At 38.6% G+C, this 21,532-nt stretch overlaps 3 protein-coding genes across 5 annotated transcripts in view; 1 reads left to right on the top strand and 2 right to left on the bottom strand.

Annotated features, from left to right (window-relative positions):
• The window catches only part of neo (ZP and PAN domain-containing protein neyo), an 84,644-nt gene extending 77,079 nt beyond the window's left edge, over nucleotides 1-7,565 (top strand). Inside the window, exons 5-6 of the mRNA XM_087355470.1 lie at nucleotides 331-996; nucleotides 4,915-7,565. Coding sequence (XP_087211596.1) covers nucleotides 331-996; nucleotides 4,915-5,472 — 1,224 coding nt within the window. The 3' untranslated portion in view covers nucleotides 5,473-7,565. The remainder of the gene's footprint in view (nucleotides 1-330; nucleotides 997-4,914) is intronic.
• Nucleotides 1-21,532, bottom strand: part of LOC110827976 (Autophagy-related 16) — a 154,058-nt gene that overhangs the window by 115,421 nt on the left and 17,105 nt on the right. The window contains exon 9 of one of the 3 annotated variants that reach the window (XM_087355473.1): nucleotides 2,168-2,194. The exons of the other annotated variants lie outside the window; for them this stretch is intronic. Coding sequence (XP_087211599.1) covers nucleotides 2,183-2,194 — 12 coding nt within the window. The 3' untranslated portion in view covers nucleotides 2,168-2,182. Of the gene's footprint in view, nucleotides 1-2,167; nucleotides 2,195-21,532 lie in introns of those variants that run through there. 3 annotated transcript variants of the gene reach the window in all.
• The window catches only part of LOC147872800 (autophagy-related protein 16-1-like), a 308,552-nt gene that overhangs the window by 285,893 nt on the left and 1,127 nt on the right, over nucleotides 1-21,532 (bottom strand). The gene's annotated exons all lie outside the window — the stretch shown is intronic.

Here is a 21,532-nt window from a genome sequence, read left to right as displayed (position 1 = left end):
TCGATTTTTCGGCAGTTGGTAAGACTCCTTGGACGAGTGATCAGCCTCTACTTACGCGGGACATCGTGACACAGGAAGACGAGGACAAACATCCGTGTCTTGAGCGGAAATCATCCGCGATCCCAGTATCGAAGCGATAAAGACCAGAGACCACTCAGATCGGCTTATACTTATTGATTTTAGACATCCACTTGCGTTATAGCTAATTAAATAATAATAACAATATGTCCGTCCACACAACTATTTTGGTTTTTATTAAACTGTTGACTATTAACTAACAAATGAATAAAAACCAAAGGCCAAAGGATGTACTAATATTCTTGCTTGCAGGATCCATATCTGGATGTACCAGAAGCATCAACATATGAGCTGAGCTCTTGCTACAACGTCAGCATTGACTGTCGATCTGGTGATATGGTAGCACGCATCAAGACCAGCAGACTGTTCAATGGCAAAATCTACGCCAAAGGCAGCCCCAACTCGTGTGTGGAAGACGTTCGTGGAAGTCTTGAATTTGAACTAAGGATGGCGTACGATGATGTTGAATGCAACGTAAGGCAACAAGGTCTTGGCCGGTATCTGAACGACGTCGTCATTCAGCACCACGATACTATCGTGACGAGTTCGGATTTGGGTTTAGCCGTCACGTGTCAATACGACCTGACCAATAAGAGCGTCTCGAACGAGGTTGATCTCGGTGTGAGAGGTGACGTGCGCCCAGCACTGTCGGAAGAGGTCGTAGTGGACTCACCCAACATTGCTATGAAGATCACGCATCGTCATGGTGGAGATCTCCTGCCATCAGCAGAAGTTGGAGACCCCCTGACTCTGTGGTTCGAGATTCTGGATCGCAACAGCCCATACGACATGTTCGTGAGAGAACTCGTCGCAATGGACGGGGTGGACTCCAGTGAGATTGTGCTTATTGACTCGGACGGTTGCCCAACTGATCACTTCATAATGGGGCCGATCTACAAGTCTGCGGACTCTGGCAAGGTACGTAAGGCCTTCATCTTTCCAAGAAGATTCCACTTGGGATCGCGAGACAACCAAACCTTTCTATTTATCTCTGTCTTTCCCATGTTCTTACATCATCCTGTATAATAAATCTGTTGTTCCCATCTTGATCTAGGTCTCCCTCTAGGGAATTTTCCTTTCACTTTCATGTTCAAAACTTCTGGGATTCTCTCTTCGATAAGTCTTAAAACGTGTCTATACCATCTTATTCTCTTTGTTAATTTGCCTCCCAAGGTGTTTATCTCTGCATTCTTCCTAACATTTTAGCTTCTTGTTCTGTCCTTTTTTGGTTTCTACTTGTTTTTCCCTTAGAAATCTCACCCCTGCTAATGTATGTCTTGGTCCACGTCTAGTTTCTCCTTCATATACTACATGGGTAAATCGCAACTTTTAATTAGGCATGTTCTCCCCTTCTTGGACAATTCCTATTTCCAAAATATGTTAGTCACTAACTCGTAAACTTCTCCTGCATTTTTATTCTCATAACCACACATTTATCTAAATTTACACTTAATTCGAAATCTTTACACACTTAACTACACTTCGAAATTCCTTCTCTAAAGCGTTTTCAATGCTTGCAAAGTACACGCGAAATATTTTAAAAACATTCAGACATATTCCAAAAGCTAAGATCTGCCTACATCCATCATACATTCCGATAATCCACGGATCGATACAGTCTATTTATCGAGTTTAAACTCATAGGAATATCAGGGACTCATCTCCGTATTTTGCCTCTCAAACGAATATAAACCCTGAGAATGAACGTCATTTTCTATGAAATCAACGAAACACCAACTACACTGTAATATTTAGAGTAAGCGCATTTACATCAGACATGGCTAAACAATGCTGAAAAATAGGTACCTCTTCGTAAGATACAGGAGTCACAGAGTCTTCGCATCTGGGATTCATCAAGCTCTAAAGCAGAGATTACAGAAATGTCTTTACCAGACAGATCTCCCTGTTCAATAAGAAATCACATGTCCTACGTAGTGAACAATGTTAAAATTTACTTACATGTGTCGTATTCCACAGACTGAGTAAACGTGTAACATGCGTGACGTACCAAAGTTACAGACGAGATCCGTCTGGAAATTCTTTACAGTGTAGGTCTACTGCACCGTGTAAGTAACTATTACAAGGAAAGCGAAAGGTGTGACGGTCAAACACTCACCTGTAACAAAGAGAACATAACATCATCTTAAAACAGCTGTAAATGGAATATTTTCGAGTTCGTACTTCGTAACTAAATTTACGCAGAACAAGTGCGAATTGTTCTCGTAGGAAGCAGATGAAAAATATTTGTACTTTCGTACCTAACACTCAGTTTCAATCGTTTTAATTCGGTAGGTAGCCAACGGGATGCAAACAATTTCAAAATTATTCCTCTTAACTGACATCAATTTACAGGAACATTCTACAGACTACAAGAACAGAATCATGTGTCCTCTTGTATATGTTACCGGCAAACTATAAAATCCGGCAATGTATAGAATACCTAGGAATTTTATAAAATGCCTCAGATTCTTTAGGCAAAGTATACAACAAAGAAGTTTCTATAATACCATTTATACAGTTTTATTTTATCTTTTATATTTTAAAAAACTTAATATAAAACAATTTTTTTTAATTCTCAAAACTTTTGTTATGTTCAGATTCAATAGCTTGGTGTTTTCGCGACTATCTTGCACAACCTCCATCTTGACAGCTTACCCAATCGACTTCGATTAATTTTCATTTACACACAACCAAACAATATTAACACTACGATGTATTTCATACTTTGCCTACTGGCTTTAGGCATTCTAAACATTGCCGGTAACATATACACCTACACTTTATGCATCAATGAAGCAAACAAATATCTGACTTTAATTCATGATTCTGTCACACGGGATGAAAAACATGTTGTTACTTTTTATTTTTATAGTGCAGATCATATTCCATTTACTATGAACGCAGTTGTTTGAATATATACGAAAGGTAACATAAAACAAGTTCTATTGCTCAATATCACAGCTTCTGTAGTGAACCCTTGAAGCAGAAAAGTAATACAGACAGATGTATCGCATGCATGTGAGCGTGATGAGATCAATACTGTTTATGTGACGTGTACAGATTCACGAAGGACTAGGCGGCATGGATCGAAATCCGCCACTGCTATCAGGCCACATGACGCCGGCTGCAGTTAACCTACCTCGGCATAACAAATGGTTACAGAGGCGTGGCAAAATGAAAAGTTCGTGTCCTATAAATGTGTTCAATATCTCTCAAAATCAATAATCCTTTCTATTCCTGAGTTGAAATGTATGAATGCCGATTTCATGCTGCAGGTTTTAGCTTCTCGCGAATGAAAAACAGACAAAAATACTATTTCTGTGACGAAATCGAGGGTCCGAGACTTTTCTTTTGAATTTAAATATATATACTTCTGATGACTCGGTGTACAAATCTAAATAGTTTTTAAAACTGTAATCTTGAATCAGAATCAGCTAAGGATACAATCGATTGTTTCCTGAAACAAAATGAAACGGTCACACTAAAATTTGATACCGTGGCTGAAGAGGTGCCTGTAATAAATGGGCTATTATATTCAGATTGAGTATAAGTTTAATGGTATTTTGAAAACTGTAAAAAGAAATTCATATTTCATTTGAATACACACTTCTTAGTCTACAATCGTAACCGAAGAAAATTGTATTTAAATGGCAAATACAGGCTCCAGAACACAGAAAACGGAAACAAACACACCTTTAACTGCTACATCGAATTAAATTATAGAATTAAAAGGAAATTAATAGTTAAAAAGATGGTCCAAAAAAACGAGGGTTATGAAAAACCCATATTAAGCCAGAGCGCAGACCATACGTTCAATGCACCCAAGGGCAAACTACAACAAAAATTATATTTAACTCCCTGCACGCAAGTAAAGATTTCCGAAACGATTTTAACTAACTTCAGAACTGTAATTATGTTACAAAAAGACAATTAATGGGTACTGCACATAATAAGTGTTGTTAGGGCAATACGAATACGGTGAAATTAACAGAAAAGACGACACAGACTCGTCTAACATATTACTGTCAGTTCACATGCTACAATGACTAAACGGTGTTGCGAAATCATATAAGCTGCAAGAAAATACCAAGACACAAAAACCCATAAGCCAGAAAAAGATCGAAATACATAACCCAAGGAAAACGTTTCAGAAAATTAACCGCTTCAAATGTCCATACAATACTGTAACACATAAAAATGAACACCTAGAGAACGCAAGAACTACTTGTCAGGCAGTAAATTCTTTGTAGCTGAAGAAAATACTTTATACACACATTAAAACAGTGTGGTGATACAGAAGAACGCACTGGTAACAAAGATATTCAAAATCACAATCTAAGGCTTTGAATTCATTGCAGGTAAAAAGAAATTCAAGCAGAATCTTATCAAAATTAATTTGCTCTAAAATCATCATTTACAACATAAACAGAATAAATCATTTGAGAGGGGACAGTTTTGTAGAGCCGTTCATACACCAGAATTTTCTTGAACAGTGTCATTTTAAATTATTGTATAGGCCGACATCGGTAACCGTTTGCCTGATTTTATGTTGCTCGTGAAGAAAGTAAACATATCAGTAAGCCAAAGTGAATATTACGTGTGTGAGCGTCCGTGTGTATCCATATTAATATATCTTAACTAACTGGTCAGTTTTAATTACAGTTCATGTTAGCATCATGTCATTGCGGACTGTCACCAGGTCCCATGAGTTCAAAGCTGTAACAGACCGAAGCAGTGATTAACAAAACGCAGAACTCAGAAAAGGGGATGTCCAGCAGTCCTCTCCGTGCTGCAATCAACTCACTGTTCTAAACAAATTTTAAACTTCCGTTTCAGGTATTATTATCACACTTCGACGCTTTCAAGTTCCCTTCATCAGAAGTGGTACAATTCCGCGCCCTCGTTACACCCTGCATGCCCACATGTGAACCGGTGCAGTGTGATCAAGAAGATTCATCCGGCGAACTTCGATCCGTACAATCATTCGGTCGCCGTAGACGCCGTTCAACCAGCAGTCACACAGCCAAAGCTCGTGAAGATATGTTACTTGTACAATCCATCCACATCACCGACAAATTCGGTTTCGATCAGTCGGCAGCAAGGAAGTCCAACGTGACCACGTCTACAAGCGATAACAGTGCCATCTTCATTAGTGATACGACGTCTGGAGGATTCTGTATCAACGTAGCGGGTATCATTGTGGCTGTAACCGTCTTCCTGGTGGCACAACTAGCTGTGATTGCGGTGTGGACCTTCGTATGGCAGCGCAGAAGAAAGATCATGAAGCACCACCAGGATGCTATGTCTGTGAGTGTAAGTGTTCCTGGACTCAACGTGGCCCGTACAGATAGTCTCTGCAAGCTTTACGACACAGGGTACGCCAGGCGCTTCTGAGGACTTGTCAACAAAGCAAATACGGTAGTCATCTGCTTTAATGCCAAATTTTAACTAAAAAAAGTACGATAACGCTTGACTCTAAGTTAAAAATTTTCAACTCAAGATTTGACAATGTTCAACTTATTGACTGAATTTAGCCAAAATTCTGAAATTACTTATTAAATTTGACACCGGAAACAAAGCAACACCAAGAAAATGTCATGCCAACTGTTCCAATATCAATAACATGGGCATGACCACAAAATTTCTATCATTTCTGTTAAATCTTAAGATTTACACAGAGAAGCTGCTACATAAGAACATATCTGTTTCGAGTCCAAGCACTTCCCCTATCACAATGAATAGTATAATTCTGGCAAGTTTCGCCAAAAATGGTATACTGATTTCAAATCGTATTATACATGAGACATCCATTATCCACACACAAGATGTCTCTGTCTTTAAGTTCTCGAATATAACGCCTTGCATCAATATCTGAGTCTAAAAGTGTACACCATTGATCGGTACGATCATCATAACTACAGTCAACAGCATTGAAATCTCCACGAACTAAATAAATCTTATGAATATGATATATGTATGAAAAAAGTGCATATGTTCCTGGAGTCTCCGTGTCATTTTAACTACGCACATTACAAAATTGTAGCAACAGTCTAGGAAATGCAACGAGTCTTGTAATACGTTCAGTTTTATCTGTGAAAAATGAGAATGTCTCGTTTCCCTTAACCAATTCGTCACAGAGGGATAGAAGGGCAAGAACTTAAGACAAACGAGCAAAGTTCTTTTACTTGCTTGCAGAAATCAATTTCTGCTATCAGAAAGAAATGCTGCAATGTAAGAAAAGCATTCATGACAGTATGACCACTGTGAAGTTGTTATAAAAACACTTTCTGTAAATAAGAAATGGGACAAGCCATTCATGCCACAGAACTGCAGAATTTAAAAGGCATATCGGGGTCATGGTGAAGGTTGGTATAGGATTCAACGGTGCTAACATATGAACGCAGAACTTCCCTCGTAATTATTCGCTAGGAAATAAGAATTCAGTGTCGAGAACAGCAATTGTAAAGGATTTCTTACCTTTACAAAACTGTTTTCGAGGTTGAGTTCAGTAGCTAATGATAACTTTATTGATACTGCTGATGCCATTTATCATTTTTACTTTTAGTAATCGATATTACGTAGTTTTATGTACAACACTTCAACGACAAAGAACCCACCTGCAAAAACCTCACAGCGATGCATCACGTACTGTAAGAGTTAATTAAAACTGCATTTTCCTACAGCGATGCTAGCTGTTATAAATGTGTTTTTTAAACAGATACTATTGAAATAGTATCATATAAGCTTCCTCTTCAAAAGTAATAAATGATGTTTGAAAAACACTGTGCTAATTTAAAATTTTAATTAGTGATCAATACGTATATGCTTATAGTTTTATATCTATACCTGAAAGGGTAATCAGCCGAAGGGGAACAACATACTAATACGTCGACAAACAGCTGAGGAGACGAGGACGACCGGTGTGTATGTATAATGAGTGAATGTATGTCCGTTTCTATACAAGAATGACTGTCTTATTTAAGGTTAAGTGACCTCACGTTTTTATTGTTATTTTTGCTTGTTCTCGCCTCCGAGGTGGGAGTTTTAAGGCAACTTACATTGGGAAAATTTTAGTATTTCGTGTTCACTGCACACACGCATCACGCGTCGATATTTGCTACACACGTTTGTTAGAATCTACATCAAATATACTGCACGTTTATAGTACTTTCACATAAAAATCAAGAGTGTGATCACGAAATGAACTCCCTGTAAGTTGTTTTAAAATCCCACAAGTTCAACCGAAACTGAAAATGGAAAAGGTCTTGTTTATACAGTACCCTAAGTATATAACTAGAGCTTGTGTTAAGATGGATGTATGGCAATTAAGTCATAAGATTATTATCTGGTATTAATTTTAGTGTTTTACACTGTAACCACTAATAAAATAAAATAAACATAATCACTGCATTTCTTTTATACACATGCTTATGAAATTGATTTTTGTATATATTAAGGCTGAGAAAATAAAACAGTTTCTTACGAAAGCAATGCGCATTTAATAAAACATTACTTAACAAAACCTGAATTGCAATTTTATCTTAACTTCCTGTGACTGACTAGTGGAACCTGTCAAGGTACGAGTTCTACAACCCACGCGCAGATACAGACATATTACATTCACTGGACCGGCTAGTTGGATTACATAATAAATTATCTGCCCATCGCGGCAAAAGCTCACCAGTCCACAAATAGCCAGAAGATTTAAGGCGGAAGCAGATCGAATCTTCAAAGATAAAAAAATATATATTCGTCAAGGTCCAAGAAAATTGCGTTACTAATAATTTTTATTTGATTTGCACTTTAAAATGCCTTTCTAGGGCAGAATACGCCTGTTTTTCTATCGATCATCGTCTTTCTATAACAACCAAAGGTAAATTTGTCCGCGGTGCTGAACTAAGTACCATGCCATGCATACGTACGAAGGAATGGCGGTATAGCTCGATGAATTCTTAAGCACAACATGGAGGTCAGTGATTTGCTTAAACAACCCAGTGGAGAAGAGGGTGCAGAGTGGGGCAGACGTTGTGGCGAAGAGAAAAATCCTCCTTGTCGGGAAATCAGCCTGTAGCCTAGTCACTGTATCGACTGAGCTATCACATCTCTTCAAAAACAGACTCGTCCTTCAAAGGTATTTGTTACAATGGAAAGCGAAGGTTCAACATCCTGAATATGGCTGTTCTGGGACGTTGCGCCTTGTCTGATAGCGATATTCGCCGACGTTACAGATGTGCTTACTGCCTCGCAAGGTAATCGCATGCAGCAAAGACCTCTCGAACGCCGGCCAATATCTACCAGACTACAAGGCGCAATATCCCAGAGGACAGTCATCTTCATACATGCCGCCGTGAGAACTTCAAATCCGACGATGGACACCCTTACCACAAGGGATTACCACTGCAACCTATCTCTTCATATGTCTTCGCACACTTCACTAAGTTCAGACCAAAATCATCGGTTCACGCTGCAAGTATTACAGTAACAACTAAATTCTACTGCAATGGCCGTCACCAAATTGCTTGTCTCAAGGCCACAGAAGGACTTCACCCCCGTTACAGTACGGCCGAGACACACGCAAGGCTACGATGCGAGTTATGAGCTATTTTCACTCGCCTGGGCTCCGCTGTTCGTGCAGTGACCTTAAAGCATACAATTTAGAGATGGCCACCATATCCACTTAAAATCCATTCACAACTTGTTTCAAACATATTCTTATCCTTTACAAGGAACATACCTAAAGTTTATATTATAATAAATCAATTTCAGCAACAAATGTGGCATTTTATTCCACTTAATTTTAATACATATAAGCAGAAACTAAAAATGAACTTCACACAATCAGTCGTCATTAAGCGAGTTACCAAGTGTATTTCAGGAGACTCTGATATGACATTTGTTCATTTAACGACGCTGTCAATAACTCTGAATGTAAAGCGGCGATGGCTATGTCTAAGTAACGAGATTTGCGTGTATCAGGCAAACCACTTCATCTTATCTCTGGCGGGAAAGAGTGCGTCCTCTGAAAATTTCCGTACTTTTCTTCAGTTCATCTAGACGCATACAGGACGCAGATTTTAATGGCATTACAATCGAAAGTTGGCAAACTTCTTCGTCACATTACCTGACTCTGCAAGCAAGTGTACATAAGATCATCTGTCTCTCAAAGAACAGCTGTTGCATCAAGTGTCGAGAGGCATGTCATTGCAGGAAAGCTTAAAACACGAAGACCATATGACTAGTTCGTATGCACACTGCCGTTAAATAAATAACTAAATTATTTGAGCGGTATGTACTCTTCACTCGCAGACAGCAATTATTAACAAGTGAACAAGGTACTTGAGTTTGTACAGTAAAAACACATCACTCGTCCAGCAGATGATTCTAACATGTAAGCATATTTAATCGCAGTTATCGCACTAAACCTGATGAAATCAACGGGTATGGTACTAAGTAGCTTATATGAGAGTTCAAGTTTTCACGGCTGGGTTATGACGCCATTTTACAGACGTATGCTAATTGTATCACGAAGATGGGGGTGACATGTTTCTTACTTGTTTTGTTTTTCAATTTGTTGTCTCTATTCATCAAAAAACTTCGTATCAAGTACGAAATAAATTTATTCTAGTTTTCACATATGCTTCTAATGGAAAGTACAGTTGACAAGCCAATCTAAATTTTGCACACTAAGTTAAAAACCAGTCTGGATAACAGCATAAAATTAGAGGAAGAAGATTTAAGTTCTTAAAATACCTTTCCAGAGTTACACTCTCAGACTGACAGAGAGAAGATCACGGAGGAAATGCGGATTAATGTCATTAAACATAGAATTACAAATTAAACAAACTGTGGTAACGTAGTCGAATGATCGACAAAATTCATATCACAATGAGGGGTTCGAATTGCGGTCCACAAGGGAAGAGTAATCCTTAGATGGCCAATAAGAACGTAGAATTAACAAATTGATTTTAATGTTGACGGAACAGGTCACTGGTATTGATTTCTAAAGTTAGTGACGACGATATTATTATTTTAAATGCTAAATTTATTGTTCTGGCACCATCCTTGCATCAAATCAATTAAGACCGTAACGATTATGGTAAATAAATGCGCTAATCTACTACAAGGTGTCTAAAGAAATTAAAATTGTAATATTCGTTGTGATATACAAATATTATGCAAATCATTTTTATCTACTTCCGTGTTCTAACCACACTGTTTTCTTACCTATACTCTGAACTCGACACAAATTACACAATCCCACTTTAATTTGAACAAAGATAAACTTCGAAATACTTTTTTAAAAATTTTGCCGTCTTATACTTCTGAAAACAGAAGGTAATTTCAATGTGAAAACGGTACTTTAAAGTTAAGCAGTATTACAGATTAGAACTTGATAATTCTAGAACCAGGAATTACACTGTCGTGTATTAATTATCAGCGTCATTAAACTTATTTTCGTTATGAAATCATATTGAAGGTTTGAGACAAATACCACAAAACTACTTCCGAAAATCCTCTACAAACATAAATCCAAGCGTAAACAAGGCAGGGATTACAAAAAGACGTAAAAGGATCAATTTTAATTCTATTAACCGGTCAGATTACCAGCTTACTCACTGGTGTTGACGATGATGAGTAGAACATTATTTATCCTAGTTACAAACTGCCACATTTACAAACTACATACGAGACTTCTGCAGTAATATCAGGGCAAACACACTGGCACTTTGCCCGTTGCTTTTAAAATAATATCCGCACACAAAAGACGAAGTAAACACGACTGAAAAATATTTGTTTGTAAATTTTAAGTTTCGACATAAACGATAAGTAACTGGATCGAGGATTAGAAATTACTCTCAATGCACTTTCCTAAATTAAATTTCAACAGATCGTAACAAACGCCTAAAAAAAGGTACAAATGATGCTATGATCGACAGATCTGGTGTGTAACCCCCCCCCCCCCCCCCGAACATTTTTCTAGGTGGGACGTAAAATAAATTCCTTCGAGATGTAACCAACTCATCAGCTCTTTTCTGCTGGCGAACACTGCTTCGAGGAATTAAATCACACCTTCCTTCTCCCACCAAAACAAGACGGAATAAACAGGACATAAAGTTTTTGTTCTCTCTTCCACCCTTGTCACGCCTCTCTCGCTCTCTCCTTGGCGTGACATTACGAACGCTTCCCGAAATGCGCTGATGAACAAAAACGACCTTCCAAGAGACGTCTCCACGTACAAGATAAAGCTCAGACAAAATCGAGGGAGGCATGGAGTAGAACACGTTCCACGCGCTTCTCCAACCGGTCATTCCTCTCGATTTAAACCACTATTCTCTGACTTATTTCACACATTTCTCTGTGATATCATTAATGGTCATCCTTGACCCCTGTTACTTCCTCATTTTACCGTTCTGTTTCTAGTAAACTTGAAGATTATTTTAGGTGAAGTTGTAACGTCAAATGAAGATGAATTAACATAAGCTGGATGTTTATACCATTAACTTAAAATGTCCAAAATAACAGATAAGCATCATATATATTTTGCAATAATTAATCACCGATACCCTAACATTAGAGTTATCTCAATATGTAGACTATACTAAGCCCAGATACCGGACAGATAAATATCTGGTTATTATCAATAAACAGAAATTGTGACATGAAATTTTACCAACAGTTTATCTTACGCTAGACAAAAAAAAGACATTTCAGATAAATGAATCACGTACACGAATTTACTAACATGCACCTTCTGTCAAATAGTACTTTTTTTTTTGCCAATGAACATTTCTACTTTCTTTCGGATAGTAGAAGTTTTAATAAGATTAATAAAATGTTCACAGTCACATCTTTCGAAGTCACTCTCTCAAAACTTTCAATCAGAAATGCACACACACATACATTTGCGAGTAGATTGAACCTTCATTCTCGAAGATTACAATGCACGAGGTCTAGGTAGAAGCCTGACGCCCTCGCGACATACGAGGTGCGATCGGAAAGTTTCAAGACTGTGTCAATAGAGGGCGAACCGGATGTAGTACGAGCTTCTGCCGCTAGGGGCTGCGGCCTACATTCATAGTGAATCAGTGTGCCAGCCGGCATCATCGAATTAGCATTTGTTTCTTAGTTACGGGCTTTTTGGTAGTGCATTACACCGACCCTCCTGCGATTTCGGAATGGCGGATTTTCATGAACAAATCAAATTTTGCCAAAGACTCGGCAAAACGGCTACGGAAACCTATGAAATGCTAAAGCAAGCATTTGGGGAGTCCGCAATGGGTCGTGCACAAACTTTTGTGTGGCATTCACGTTTTAAAAATGGCCGAACCTCTGTCGATGATGACGAGCGTTCTGGACGACCATCTTCGAGCACAACGCCCGAAAATGTTACGAAGATTCGGCAGGCCATTCACGAAGATCGACGTCGTACCATCAACGACTTGTGCGACATTGTTGGGATAGGCTATGGGACCTGTTAGCTGATTCTAAAGGAAGAACTCCACATGCGACGCATCGCAGCCAAGTTTGTGCCAAGGCTCCTGTCTGAGGACCAGAAGCAGAATCGACTTCTCGTTTGTCAGGAGATCAAAGATCTTGCAAGAACCGACCCCAACTTCCTTTCTAAGGTTATCACAGGTGATGAAAGCTGGGTTTACGGGTACGATCCGGAAACGAAGCAGCAATCTTCACAATGGAAGAGCCCATCGTCACCACGACCGAAGAAGGCAAGACAGGTCAATAGCAATGTGAAGTCAATGCTGATCTGTTTTTTCGACCAGGAGGGGATCGTCCGTAGGGAGTTTCTTCCTGCAGGTCAGACGGTCAATGCTGAATTTTACTGTGGGGTCCTGAGGCGGTTGCGTGAAGATGTGAGACGGAAGCGGCCGGCAAAGTGGCGCAACCACAACTGGCTGCTGCATCATGACAACGCGCCAGCGCACACCGCCCTCAAAGTTCGGCAGTTTTTGGCCTCAAACACCATGGCCGTCATCCCGCACACTCCTTATTCGCCGGATTTAGCTCCGTGTGACTTCTTCCTCTTCCCAAAGATGAAAATTCAGCTAAAGGGAAGGAGATTTGAGACGATAGAAGAGATTCAGGCAGAATCGCAGATGGTGCTTGACAGGCTGACAAAGAAAGATTTCCAGGGATGCTTCCAGGCTTGGCAGCGGCGCTGGGATCATTGTGTTCACTCCCAGGGGAATTACTTCGAGGGTGATGGATGAATTTAATTTTCTTTTAATAGGCGCAGTCTGGAAACTTTCCGATCGCACCTCGTATTATGAAAATCAGTCGGCTTGTTCAAAATTTGAAAGGAGAATAAGCAGAGAGCATGATCATGTAAGATTCCTCAAGTAACAAGTTAAGATATCATACATTAAGATAATACGCATAATTAAGTACATGTAAAACAATGATTTGCCATATAATTATATTATAATTATAATCAAAGAAAAAATAATGTCTCGATAATTTCAAATAACAAATAATAGCATGTAGCTGTGATGATAATGGGTACTAATAACTATGAACATGTGAACACCTGTATCTCCTTCTATGGAATCATCTCAACTGTTAATACAAACAAGTCACTCAAGCTAGAACTCTGAGAATTTTAACAAAACGCGGATTTAACTAGATGATCAAGATTTTAATTTGATTATTCTATAACAATCTGAGAATCACTTCAAGTTTTCATAACCCTTCAGATGCAATAACATGATTTATGAATGCGTGTAGGCCAGGGGTGGGGAACCTTTTCATGTTGGAAGTCCGCATTAATTTAGCTGTAATCAAATAAGGCCGCATTCAAGAAACTTCAATTAGATATACTTAAAAATGTACATTATTTTGTAGAAATCTAACTACTATGTACTTAATAATTTCAAAAAATGAAAACTATTTGTTAATTTTAAAGTTAGCTAATTTTTAATGACTTTGTTGTGTCTGCTTTTTGTTAGAAAGCATTTGAATATTTGGTTGCAGCATGGATGTCCGCAGTTTCAGCTGATCCTCCAGATGGGTATCCGTCATTTGTGACCTTAAGGGCGTCTTGAAAGATGTATTAATAAAAATAAAAGGATTTGTTCTGTAAAACTTGGATTCAGTCAAAAGGCCGCACTTAAGGACCTAGAAGGCCACAGATTCCCCACCCCTGGTGTAGGCGAATATTCACCCACAGAATCCACTTGAAAGAAATCTTGCGTTGTTTCCTGGACATACAAGGGAACACTTAAAGCGTTTCTTAATCACTCTGACTCTGTGACATTATATTGACGGGGGGGGGGGGGGGGGGGATATTTGATAGGCCTACAATGGTTACTGATAGCTTCGTTCTTCCCGTCAAAGCTCCATTTCCAAGACAATAACACCGTAATGTAAACCAAACGACAAGGCCGAGTGATTATCACTCCTATTTCGTGTTCGGCCGCGTCCCGAATTAAAATCTCGTATCAGACACCGGTTTCCTGAGATTTTTCGTCATTTTCCTCAGTCCCCCCAAGCAAATTCCGGGACAGTACCATAAAAAACGCCACAACTGCTTGCTTCCATATCCTTTCTTATTCATTATTCATCCTATCAGTCGAGGCTATATAATATAAGCGTCGTTAAATAAACCCCAACGGGGTGAAGTATATCTTAAACGTGTTTATCTTTGGTATCTACGCGCATGGAATAAATATAGCTCACAATGTTGAATCTGTATGGCTTCCGTACCCTATTATATTGCAGACATATTGGATTACAGACAACAGAATTCTAAAGGTAATTTTAAACTAAAGAAGGAATACGGAAGTCTACCGCCCGATGAAAAAGAAGGATTCCAATGGGGAAAGGAAAGGATGCTGACGCAAAACACTTGAAGATGATGATCACATTGAAGGATAAATTATTCAGCCTTCAATAATGAGAAAACTGCATTGGTGGCGCTTACAGTCTCAAGCTACCAAATGTTCCTGGTTGCAGGCAATGCATTTAGTGGGTCTCACATTACAGATTATCTTCACAGGGGCATGATAATCATCATCATCCTGTCAGTTATTAAGGCGTGTGGTCTATTACGGTCTCATTCGTCAGGTGTTTCAAAAAATTCTCTTCCCGCTAGGCTTGCTTTTAAGTTTTCTGTTGTGTCCTCTGGGTTGTCACGCTGGAACTTGGTAGTTCCGAAGGAACATACTGCTTCCATTCTCAAGGACACGTCTGCCCTGAAGATGTAGCCAATAGCCTCCTTCATAAAACTGGTAACCACCTACAAGACTTTGCAGAGTCACAGCAAAGAAGACCACTGTCGACATTTTTGTCACCGCGAAGATCTCAGACCTCACACAGACCTAAGTGTTCTTATTACACGTTCTTTTCCGATTAGTTCGGGTAATTTTGAGCAGGCTCATATCTTATGACGTAGAATATTTGATTCTTATGAAATGTTTCCAGACAAACATTAAGAGAAACGTCCACAATCATGACAGTACTAATACATTGGAAGTCCATACAAATATCCCACGTTCAAGTAAGATTTTCCTTTATACTTCATTTGGAAGGCATGATGTGTGTGTGTGTATGGATTAGTGGTTATGAATAAAATCATCGTCACGATATTTTAGTAACTGACATGAAACATTTCAGTTATTTTGACAAATCAGACCAATGAAATACGGCGGTAACCATGCGAACTACGTGGTTTAACATTTAAAAATTCTATATTTTGCCCACAGAGTGTATTTATGGATTTTGCATGATTCTCAGCATAAACGTCGATTATTTCCTTAAGCATCATTAATCAAATAATTTTCATAATGGAGAACCTTTATGTTTTCTTTGAGGTTGGAATTAAACTTAAATTATTTCGACAAATTTCATGATCCAAATGATTACACACTCGCCATCTATATTCAAAGGTTTAAAGGAAAACATGAGTTCCGTCCACAGCCGGAACTTTGCTCGTGTAACAGGGTACATTTCCATCGGACCGAAAGCCGATGTATTCCACTCTCGATATGCGATATTTTAAAATACAATATCAATGTAAATTATTGCAAACACAATTATGGTGGACACTGGCCAATATCACAGATGTAGTTAAAATAATTTTTTTTGTTCGAAGATTGGATCCGTTCCCACCTTCGGGGAATTGGACGTCATAAAGCATGCAAATCAGACTTTGGGATTCCACGTCAGCAGCAAACACAAGAAAATATAAATTAAAATAAAATAAAGACAAAACAAGCCTGTAAGGAGAAAAATTCGTCTGCCTAAGTGTGGAAGAAGTTCCAAGGGATCACCTCAACACGGAAGAAGTTCCGAGGAATCTCCTAGTAAAAAAGATATTCAAACCCCACAAACATCACATGCATAGAATATGCCTCAGACAATGACAATGCCCAAAACAGTCGTTCCCAACTGAATCAACCACAATGACACTGCTCTAGAAAACTGTCAATGTATGATCTGCCAACACTAAGGAGCGCAAACGTTTTATTTACTCGAGATGAACAAATTTTTTGCATTTATGTTTAAAAGAACTGTACCGGAAGCACTAATTGGTCAATATCATTGCATTATGTAGTCTATGTATCTATGTACTTGAAATCATGAAAATGATAAGTTTTATGTCAGTGCGGGGAAGAGAGAGTGTGGCACGCATTATTTCAGCCACTGCTAATACAAGAGTAAAAGCTCGAGAGCGGTAGCAAAGAATTAAATTCATTCTTTGCTTTAACCTGCTGACTCTACAGCTACAAGAACCAATTACAGTTAGCACAAGAAGATTATATAAATAGTACAGTAAACAATAAAAATATGATAATGAAACTAAAAAAATGCATATAATTATCTAAACACCTTGCGTCGAAAATGTGTCTTCAAAAGAGACAATGTTTTTTGTCAAAAATGTCCGAAAACACGCATGTCATTTGGCGTTCCTGGCTGAAGGACTGTCCCAGAGCACTGCCAACGCTGAAAGCACAAAATTCTCTTATTTGCCTTGTAAGCACGAATACCAACAGCGTCCATTGTGGAATAACAATTAATTTTGCCCATGAAAACGTTAATAAGAAATAACGATACGATGGTATTCAGAAGAAGTTTTATTTTCAACCAGATTACTACTTAGTGTAATTTGATCACAGCGTCCGGCGAACTGCAGGCCACAAAATAAAACGTTTAACCCTACCCCTTTAATCTAGAAACGAAACGTGAAGCAGTTAGAGAAAAAAAAACGAAACTTAAAGGAATGCTCTGAAGAGAAATGATGTCATTCATGTCATCCGGAATGGAATTACCAAGCCCAAGCCAAGTTCTGTTCGTCCCTTTGCCTGTTTGCCTCACAATAAAGCTGATCAAATAACACGCAACAGGTGGAGACTAGTGTGACGAACTTGAAACCATGCACCTATAACAGTTAAAGGTGCCACTGACCTTAACTCAAAAAACAAACTGCAATAATGACAGAAGTAGCACCGCACAAGTGAAACACCTTCGGTTCAAAAAAGAATGATGCAGTAAATTGTCGTGATGGCAACGGTTCATTGATTAATTATAGGAACATTACTTTGGACTCTGTCCGTTGTCTGGGGTATATTTGAAATCGACTCTGATTTCGTCTTCAGGTTATTGGTTATCATTAACTAGATACTGTACTGTTATCACCATCATTATTATGAGTAGAAGTATAATGGCAAAGATATTTTCGTGAATTTTGCACCCTTTAATACAATCGAGAACATAGGAAAAACAATTTTCGGAAAGTTGTCACAAATACTGTTTTAAAAATGTTACACAATATACACATGAACGCAATACCTGTGATAAATTACAATTAAATGTAAGCTGTAGTGTAACAAATAAACTTCGGTCGTAATTTTTGGACCAGGGAATTAAATTAAACCATTACTGCTACTGTCGTGTATATCCACTCTGAAACATCGGGGCACACGGTTTTTCTGTGGGCTAAAACTTCCAACGTCCACATAATAACACAGGACGAACAAACTCTACACAATCTTGCATTATTCATGGGAGTTATTTCAGAACGAACACGCAATTCCAGTAAGGAGTGTCGGAAAAGTAATGTGCATTCCAAATACTGAACATCAGCAACATGACCTCAATAATTCTCGATCACAACTCATGTTTACAAATTTCAGTAGACGGAATAGATCAGATGCTCTACTTTGTTATTAAGAATAGCTACGCATAATAAATGCCTTCCTCATACAAGGCACATAAACAAATTGCATCAATAATTTTCTGCAAACATGACCATCCCCGTCATGATGGATTACGTACGAAGTGGAACTGAGGGAAATGTTTTGATGAACTCTTAAGCAAAGCTGAATACTTTTAGTTACTACCTAAAATCGTAGAAGACAGAATCTAGTAGTTGACTAGCTGGTCAAGAAACCCAAAGGTTTATTACCTTGTTCACAAAAACCTGCCATTGCCCCTAATCTGTGCCACATGAATCCAATCCACTCATCATAGGCCACTTATTTAAGATTAATATAAATACAATCCTTCATTTCCACCCAGCTCCTCCAAGTGGTCGGTTCCAGTGAAGTAACGCTACTTTTTCCTCATGATACAAAAGTTCTTTTGATTTTCTCCTTACAGAGATGTAAAGTTTAATTTCTGTATTCCGGTTACTTTTTGTTCAATATCTGAAAACGCTCAGATCACGTGTTCACCTTGTATAATTAAAATTATAGTTCCAATGAACAAATAAGTCACAATTAGGTACCGGTTTAAATAAATTATAAATCTGACACAAAATCGCGGCAGCCATGTTGAACACTTATAAAAATGTAAATTGTAAAAAAAAAAATTGAAATTCGATCCAAAATGACGTGTTTCATGGCCTATCTGTAGCTTGTTCATTTCAGAGTTCTATTTCTTTAAATCGTTACCTAATTATGACTCACGTGATAGCGCAAACGTCAACCACTGCTTTGACCATGAAATTGACTTGGATGGGAATCTCTCAAAAGCGTGTGGTCCGTATAAAAAATTTGAGTTCTAGTTTTTAAAACAAATACGTCTAAGACGAGACTAAAATTCTCTGAAATCTTTGGTAACAAGAACAACTCTTAAGGTTCAACACAACACGATACTGAGCTACTTTCATCCACCTCCGCCGTGGCTATAAACGCATCGAAGGAATACGTCGCCTCTACCTCTTAACCTCACACCTGCTTCTGCCTTCGAAGACGTTGCGTAAAAGCAAGACTATGAAAACCACACACGAAGTGCGTGGCTTCAATAATTCCCACTTTTTACGTACGCCAAGACGCAACCCGTTAGTGGACAAAAAATTAATCACAAGCATCTGGGCACGCAGTTGTTAAAACACTGAAAGGTGTTGGAGAAAGTGCCTTGGGTGTAAAATATAAAAATAGGCCCTGAAATACCGAGAGACAAGGCCTTTGTCCTCAGACTATTTCAGCGTGTCCCACACAATGTTCTGCTGAACTCTCCGCACGAGAGAAAGGATTCCGAGAGAAATGTTGTTTCGTAAGGTTGACAAACCTGGTCTGTGGAATTAACAGAAGAATGCACATCGAAGGATTTTGAGAAGAAGATGCAGAGGAGAATATTTTAACCTAAATTAAACACATAATGAGGAGCTTCTTAATTTCTACCCACCACATAGTACCAAGATGATCAAATTAAGAAAGTTGAGAGAGAACATGTGGCGCAAATAGGCGAGATGATAAATACAAATAAAACTGGTCTAAAAACCTGAAGAGATCACTCGGAATAACTAGACGCAGATGGAATTTACGGAACTCGGGTGGGAGGCTGTGCAGTGGATTGACATGGCTCAAAACAGAGACGGGTGTTGTGAACTCGGCAATGAAACTTCTTGTTCCATTAAAGGCGGAGAACTTTTTCATTAGCTGAACGATTATTAGCTTCTCAAGATGGAGTCTGTTCCATGAAGTCACTTACACATACAAATAGAAAAGTAAGTGTATAAACATGAAGCGAAAAGGCAGATCTGCCGGTTATAGTATGAAGAAAACTGAAAGAATTTTTTTAATTGTAATATGAGACCACAAATAAGGTTTTGCCCATTTACAAACCCTGCTCTCATATATGCGAGAATTAACCTGCGTCTTAACACGTAGCAAATGACCTTGGTGTTGGTATATTCAACCTTGTAGGTCATTCCACTATGAACATACGACTTGAAATACGCACCCCTTCCACTACCACCAACTCTGACATCAGAGATACCAACAATAACTGCTATAATTACCCCCAGGCTCTTCCCACATCCGCTCTTTTAACTAGCGCTTCAATGTAACACAGGCTTACTTAAATCCTTTTTGCAACGCTAAAAAATTATTGTCCTTGGCAACAAACCTACCGCATACAAACAGACTAGTCATGGAATGCCCTCTCTGGATGCATAAAACCTGATGTTTTAGTGGTCTTCATATAGGTTTTAAGAGAATTCTTTTTGAGCAAAGTGAAGTGGAAACAATTTCATGTCGTTAGTTCCAATGTCTCCAGACTCATAGCAAACACAGCAGGTGCTCAACCATGTTCTGCTCAGGGCAAAACGAAGTGTGATTCACATGCGCAGATGACGTGTTTTCTGTGCATTCTCACAGCACGAGACATTTGCTACGGAGCTGCTCTCAAGACACTGAAGAAATGCAGTTCCAATGTAAAATACGTGTCCATGTTCCTCTTCTGGGTTCCGACACCTTGTGTACTTGCAGGTAGACACCAACACTGTTTTCTACCTAAAAGATGAAGACGGAGGCTGCATGTTTCTCCTGAAAGATAGTATCTTCTTACAAGGCTCTACAACCCAGAAGACTAACATCGTCATCCGTTGTGCTGCGAACCTCAATGTACAATATTGTTTTCAGGCGCTTATAATTCCATTACGACACAAAGGAGGCTGAGAGTAAGACCCTATGCATTAATCTGTATTAATTTTATTAAACTCGGATAAAGGGGCAAGTGTTCTACTTCACACTCCAGCATCATTTACGTACGGCGAAACACCCGCCATTACGTTTCGCTTTAGGGCGTGAGTCTTAATATAAGCACATGATAAGTCATTTGAAAGTGTTTAAAAATTCAAGCATCTGCAAACGGTGTCAATAATTCTGACGCCTTCGTCAAAAAGTGACCGCTGACATTTAATAAAGGTAACTACAGTAACCATGATAATCAGCCTGGACATTCCACGTGAATTGCTGCCCGATTTTAATCACAACTGAACTGTATTAAATAATTCCATGTAAAACGTGAACAACTTCTTTAGTGAAGAATCAGCTTTAGCTTCATATCACTAATGTAAGAATGCAAAAGCATTCTCATTATCTACTGACAACCTATAATTAGAGCTGATTTACATAGATAAGTAACCAGTTTTATTACATACTACCCTGGAGAATTACTGTAAAGCATATGTTGATAATTGCAGCCCACTTACCCT

This window comes from Zootermopsis nevadensis, unplaced genomic scaffold (genome assembly GCF_977971745.1).
Source record: "Zootermopsis nevadensis isolate Lab colony 2312 unplaced genomic scaffold, Znev_1.0 Znev_ptg000024l, whole genome shotgun sequence".
NCBI classification, from domain to species: domain Eukaryota; kingdom Metazoa; phylum Arthropoda; class Insecta; order Blattodea; family Termopsidae; genus Zootermopsis; species Zootermopsis nevadensis.
Note: the sequence above shows the minus strand (reverse complement) of the source record. Positions and strands in the feature narration are given on the sequence as shown.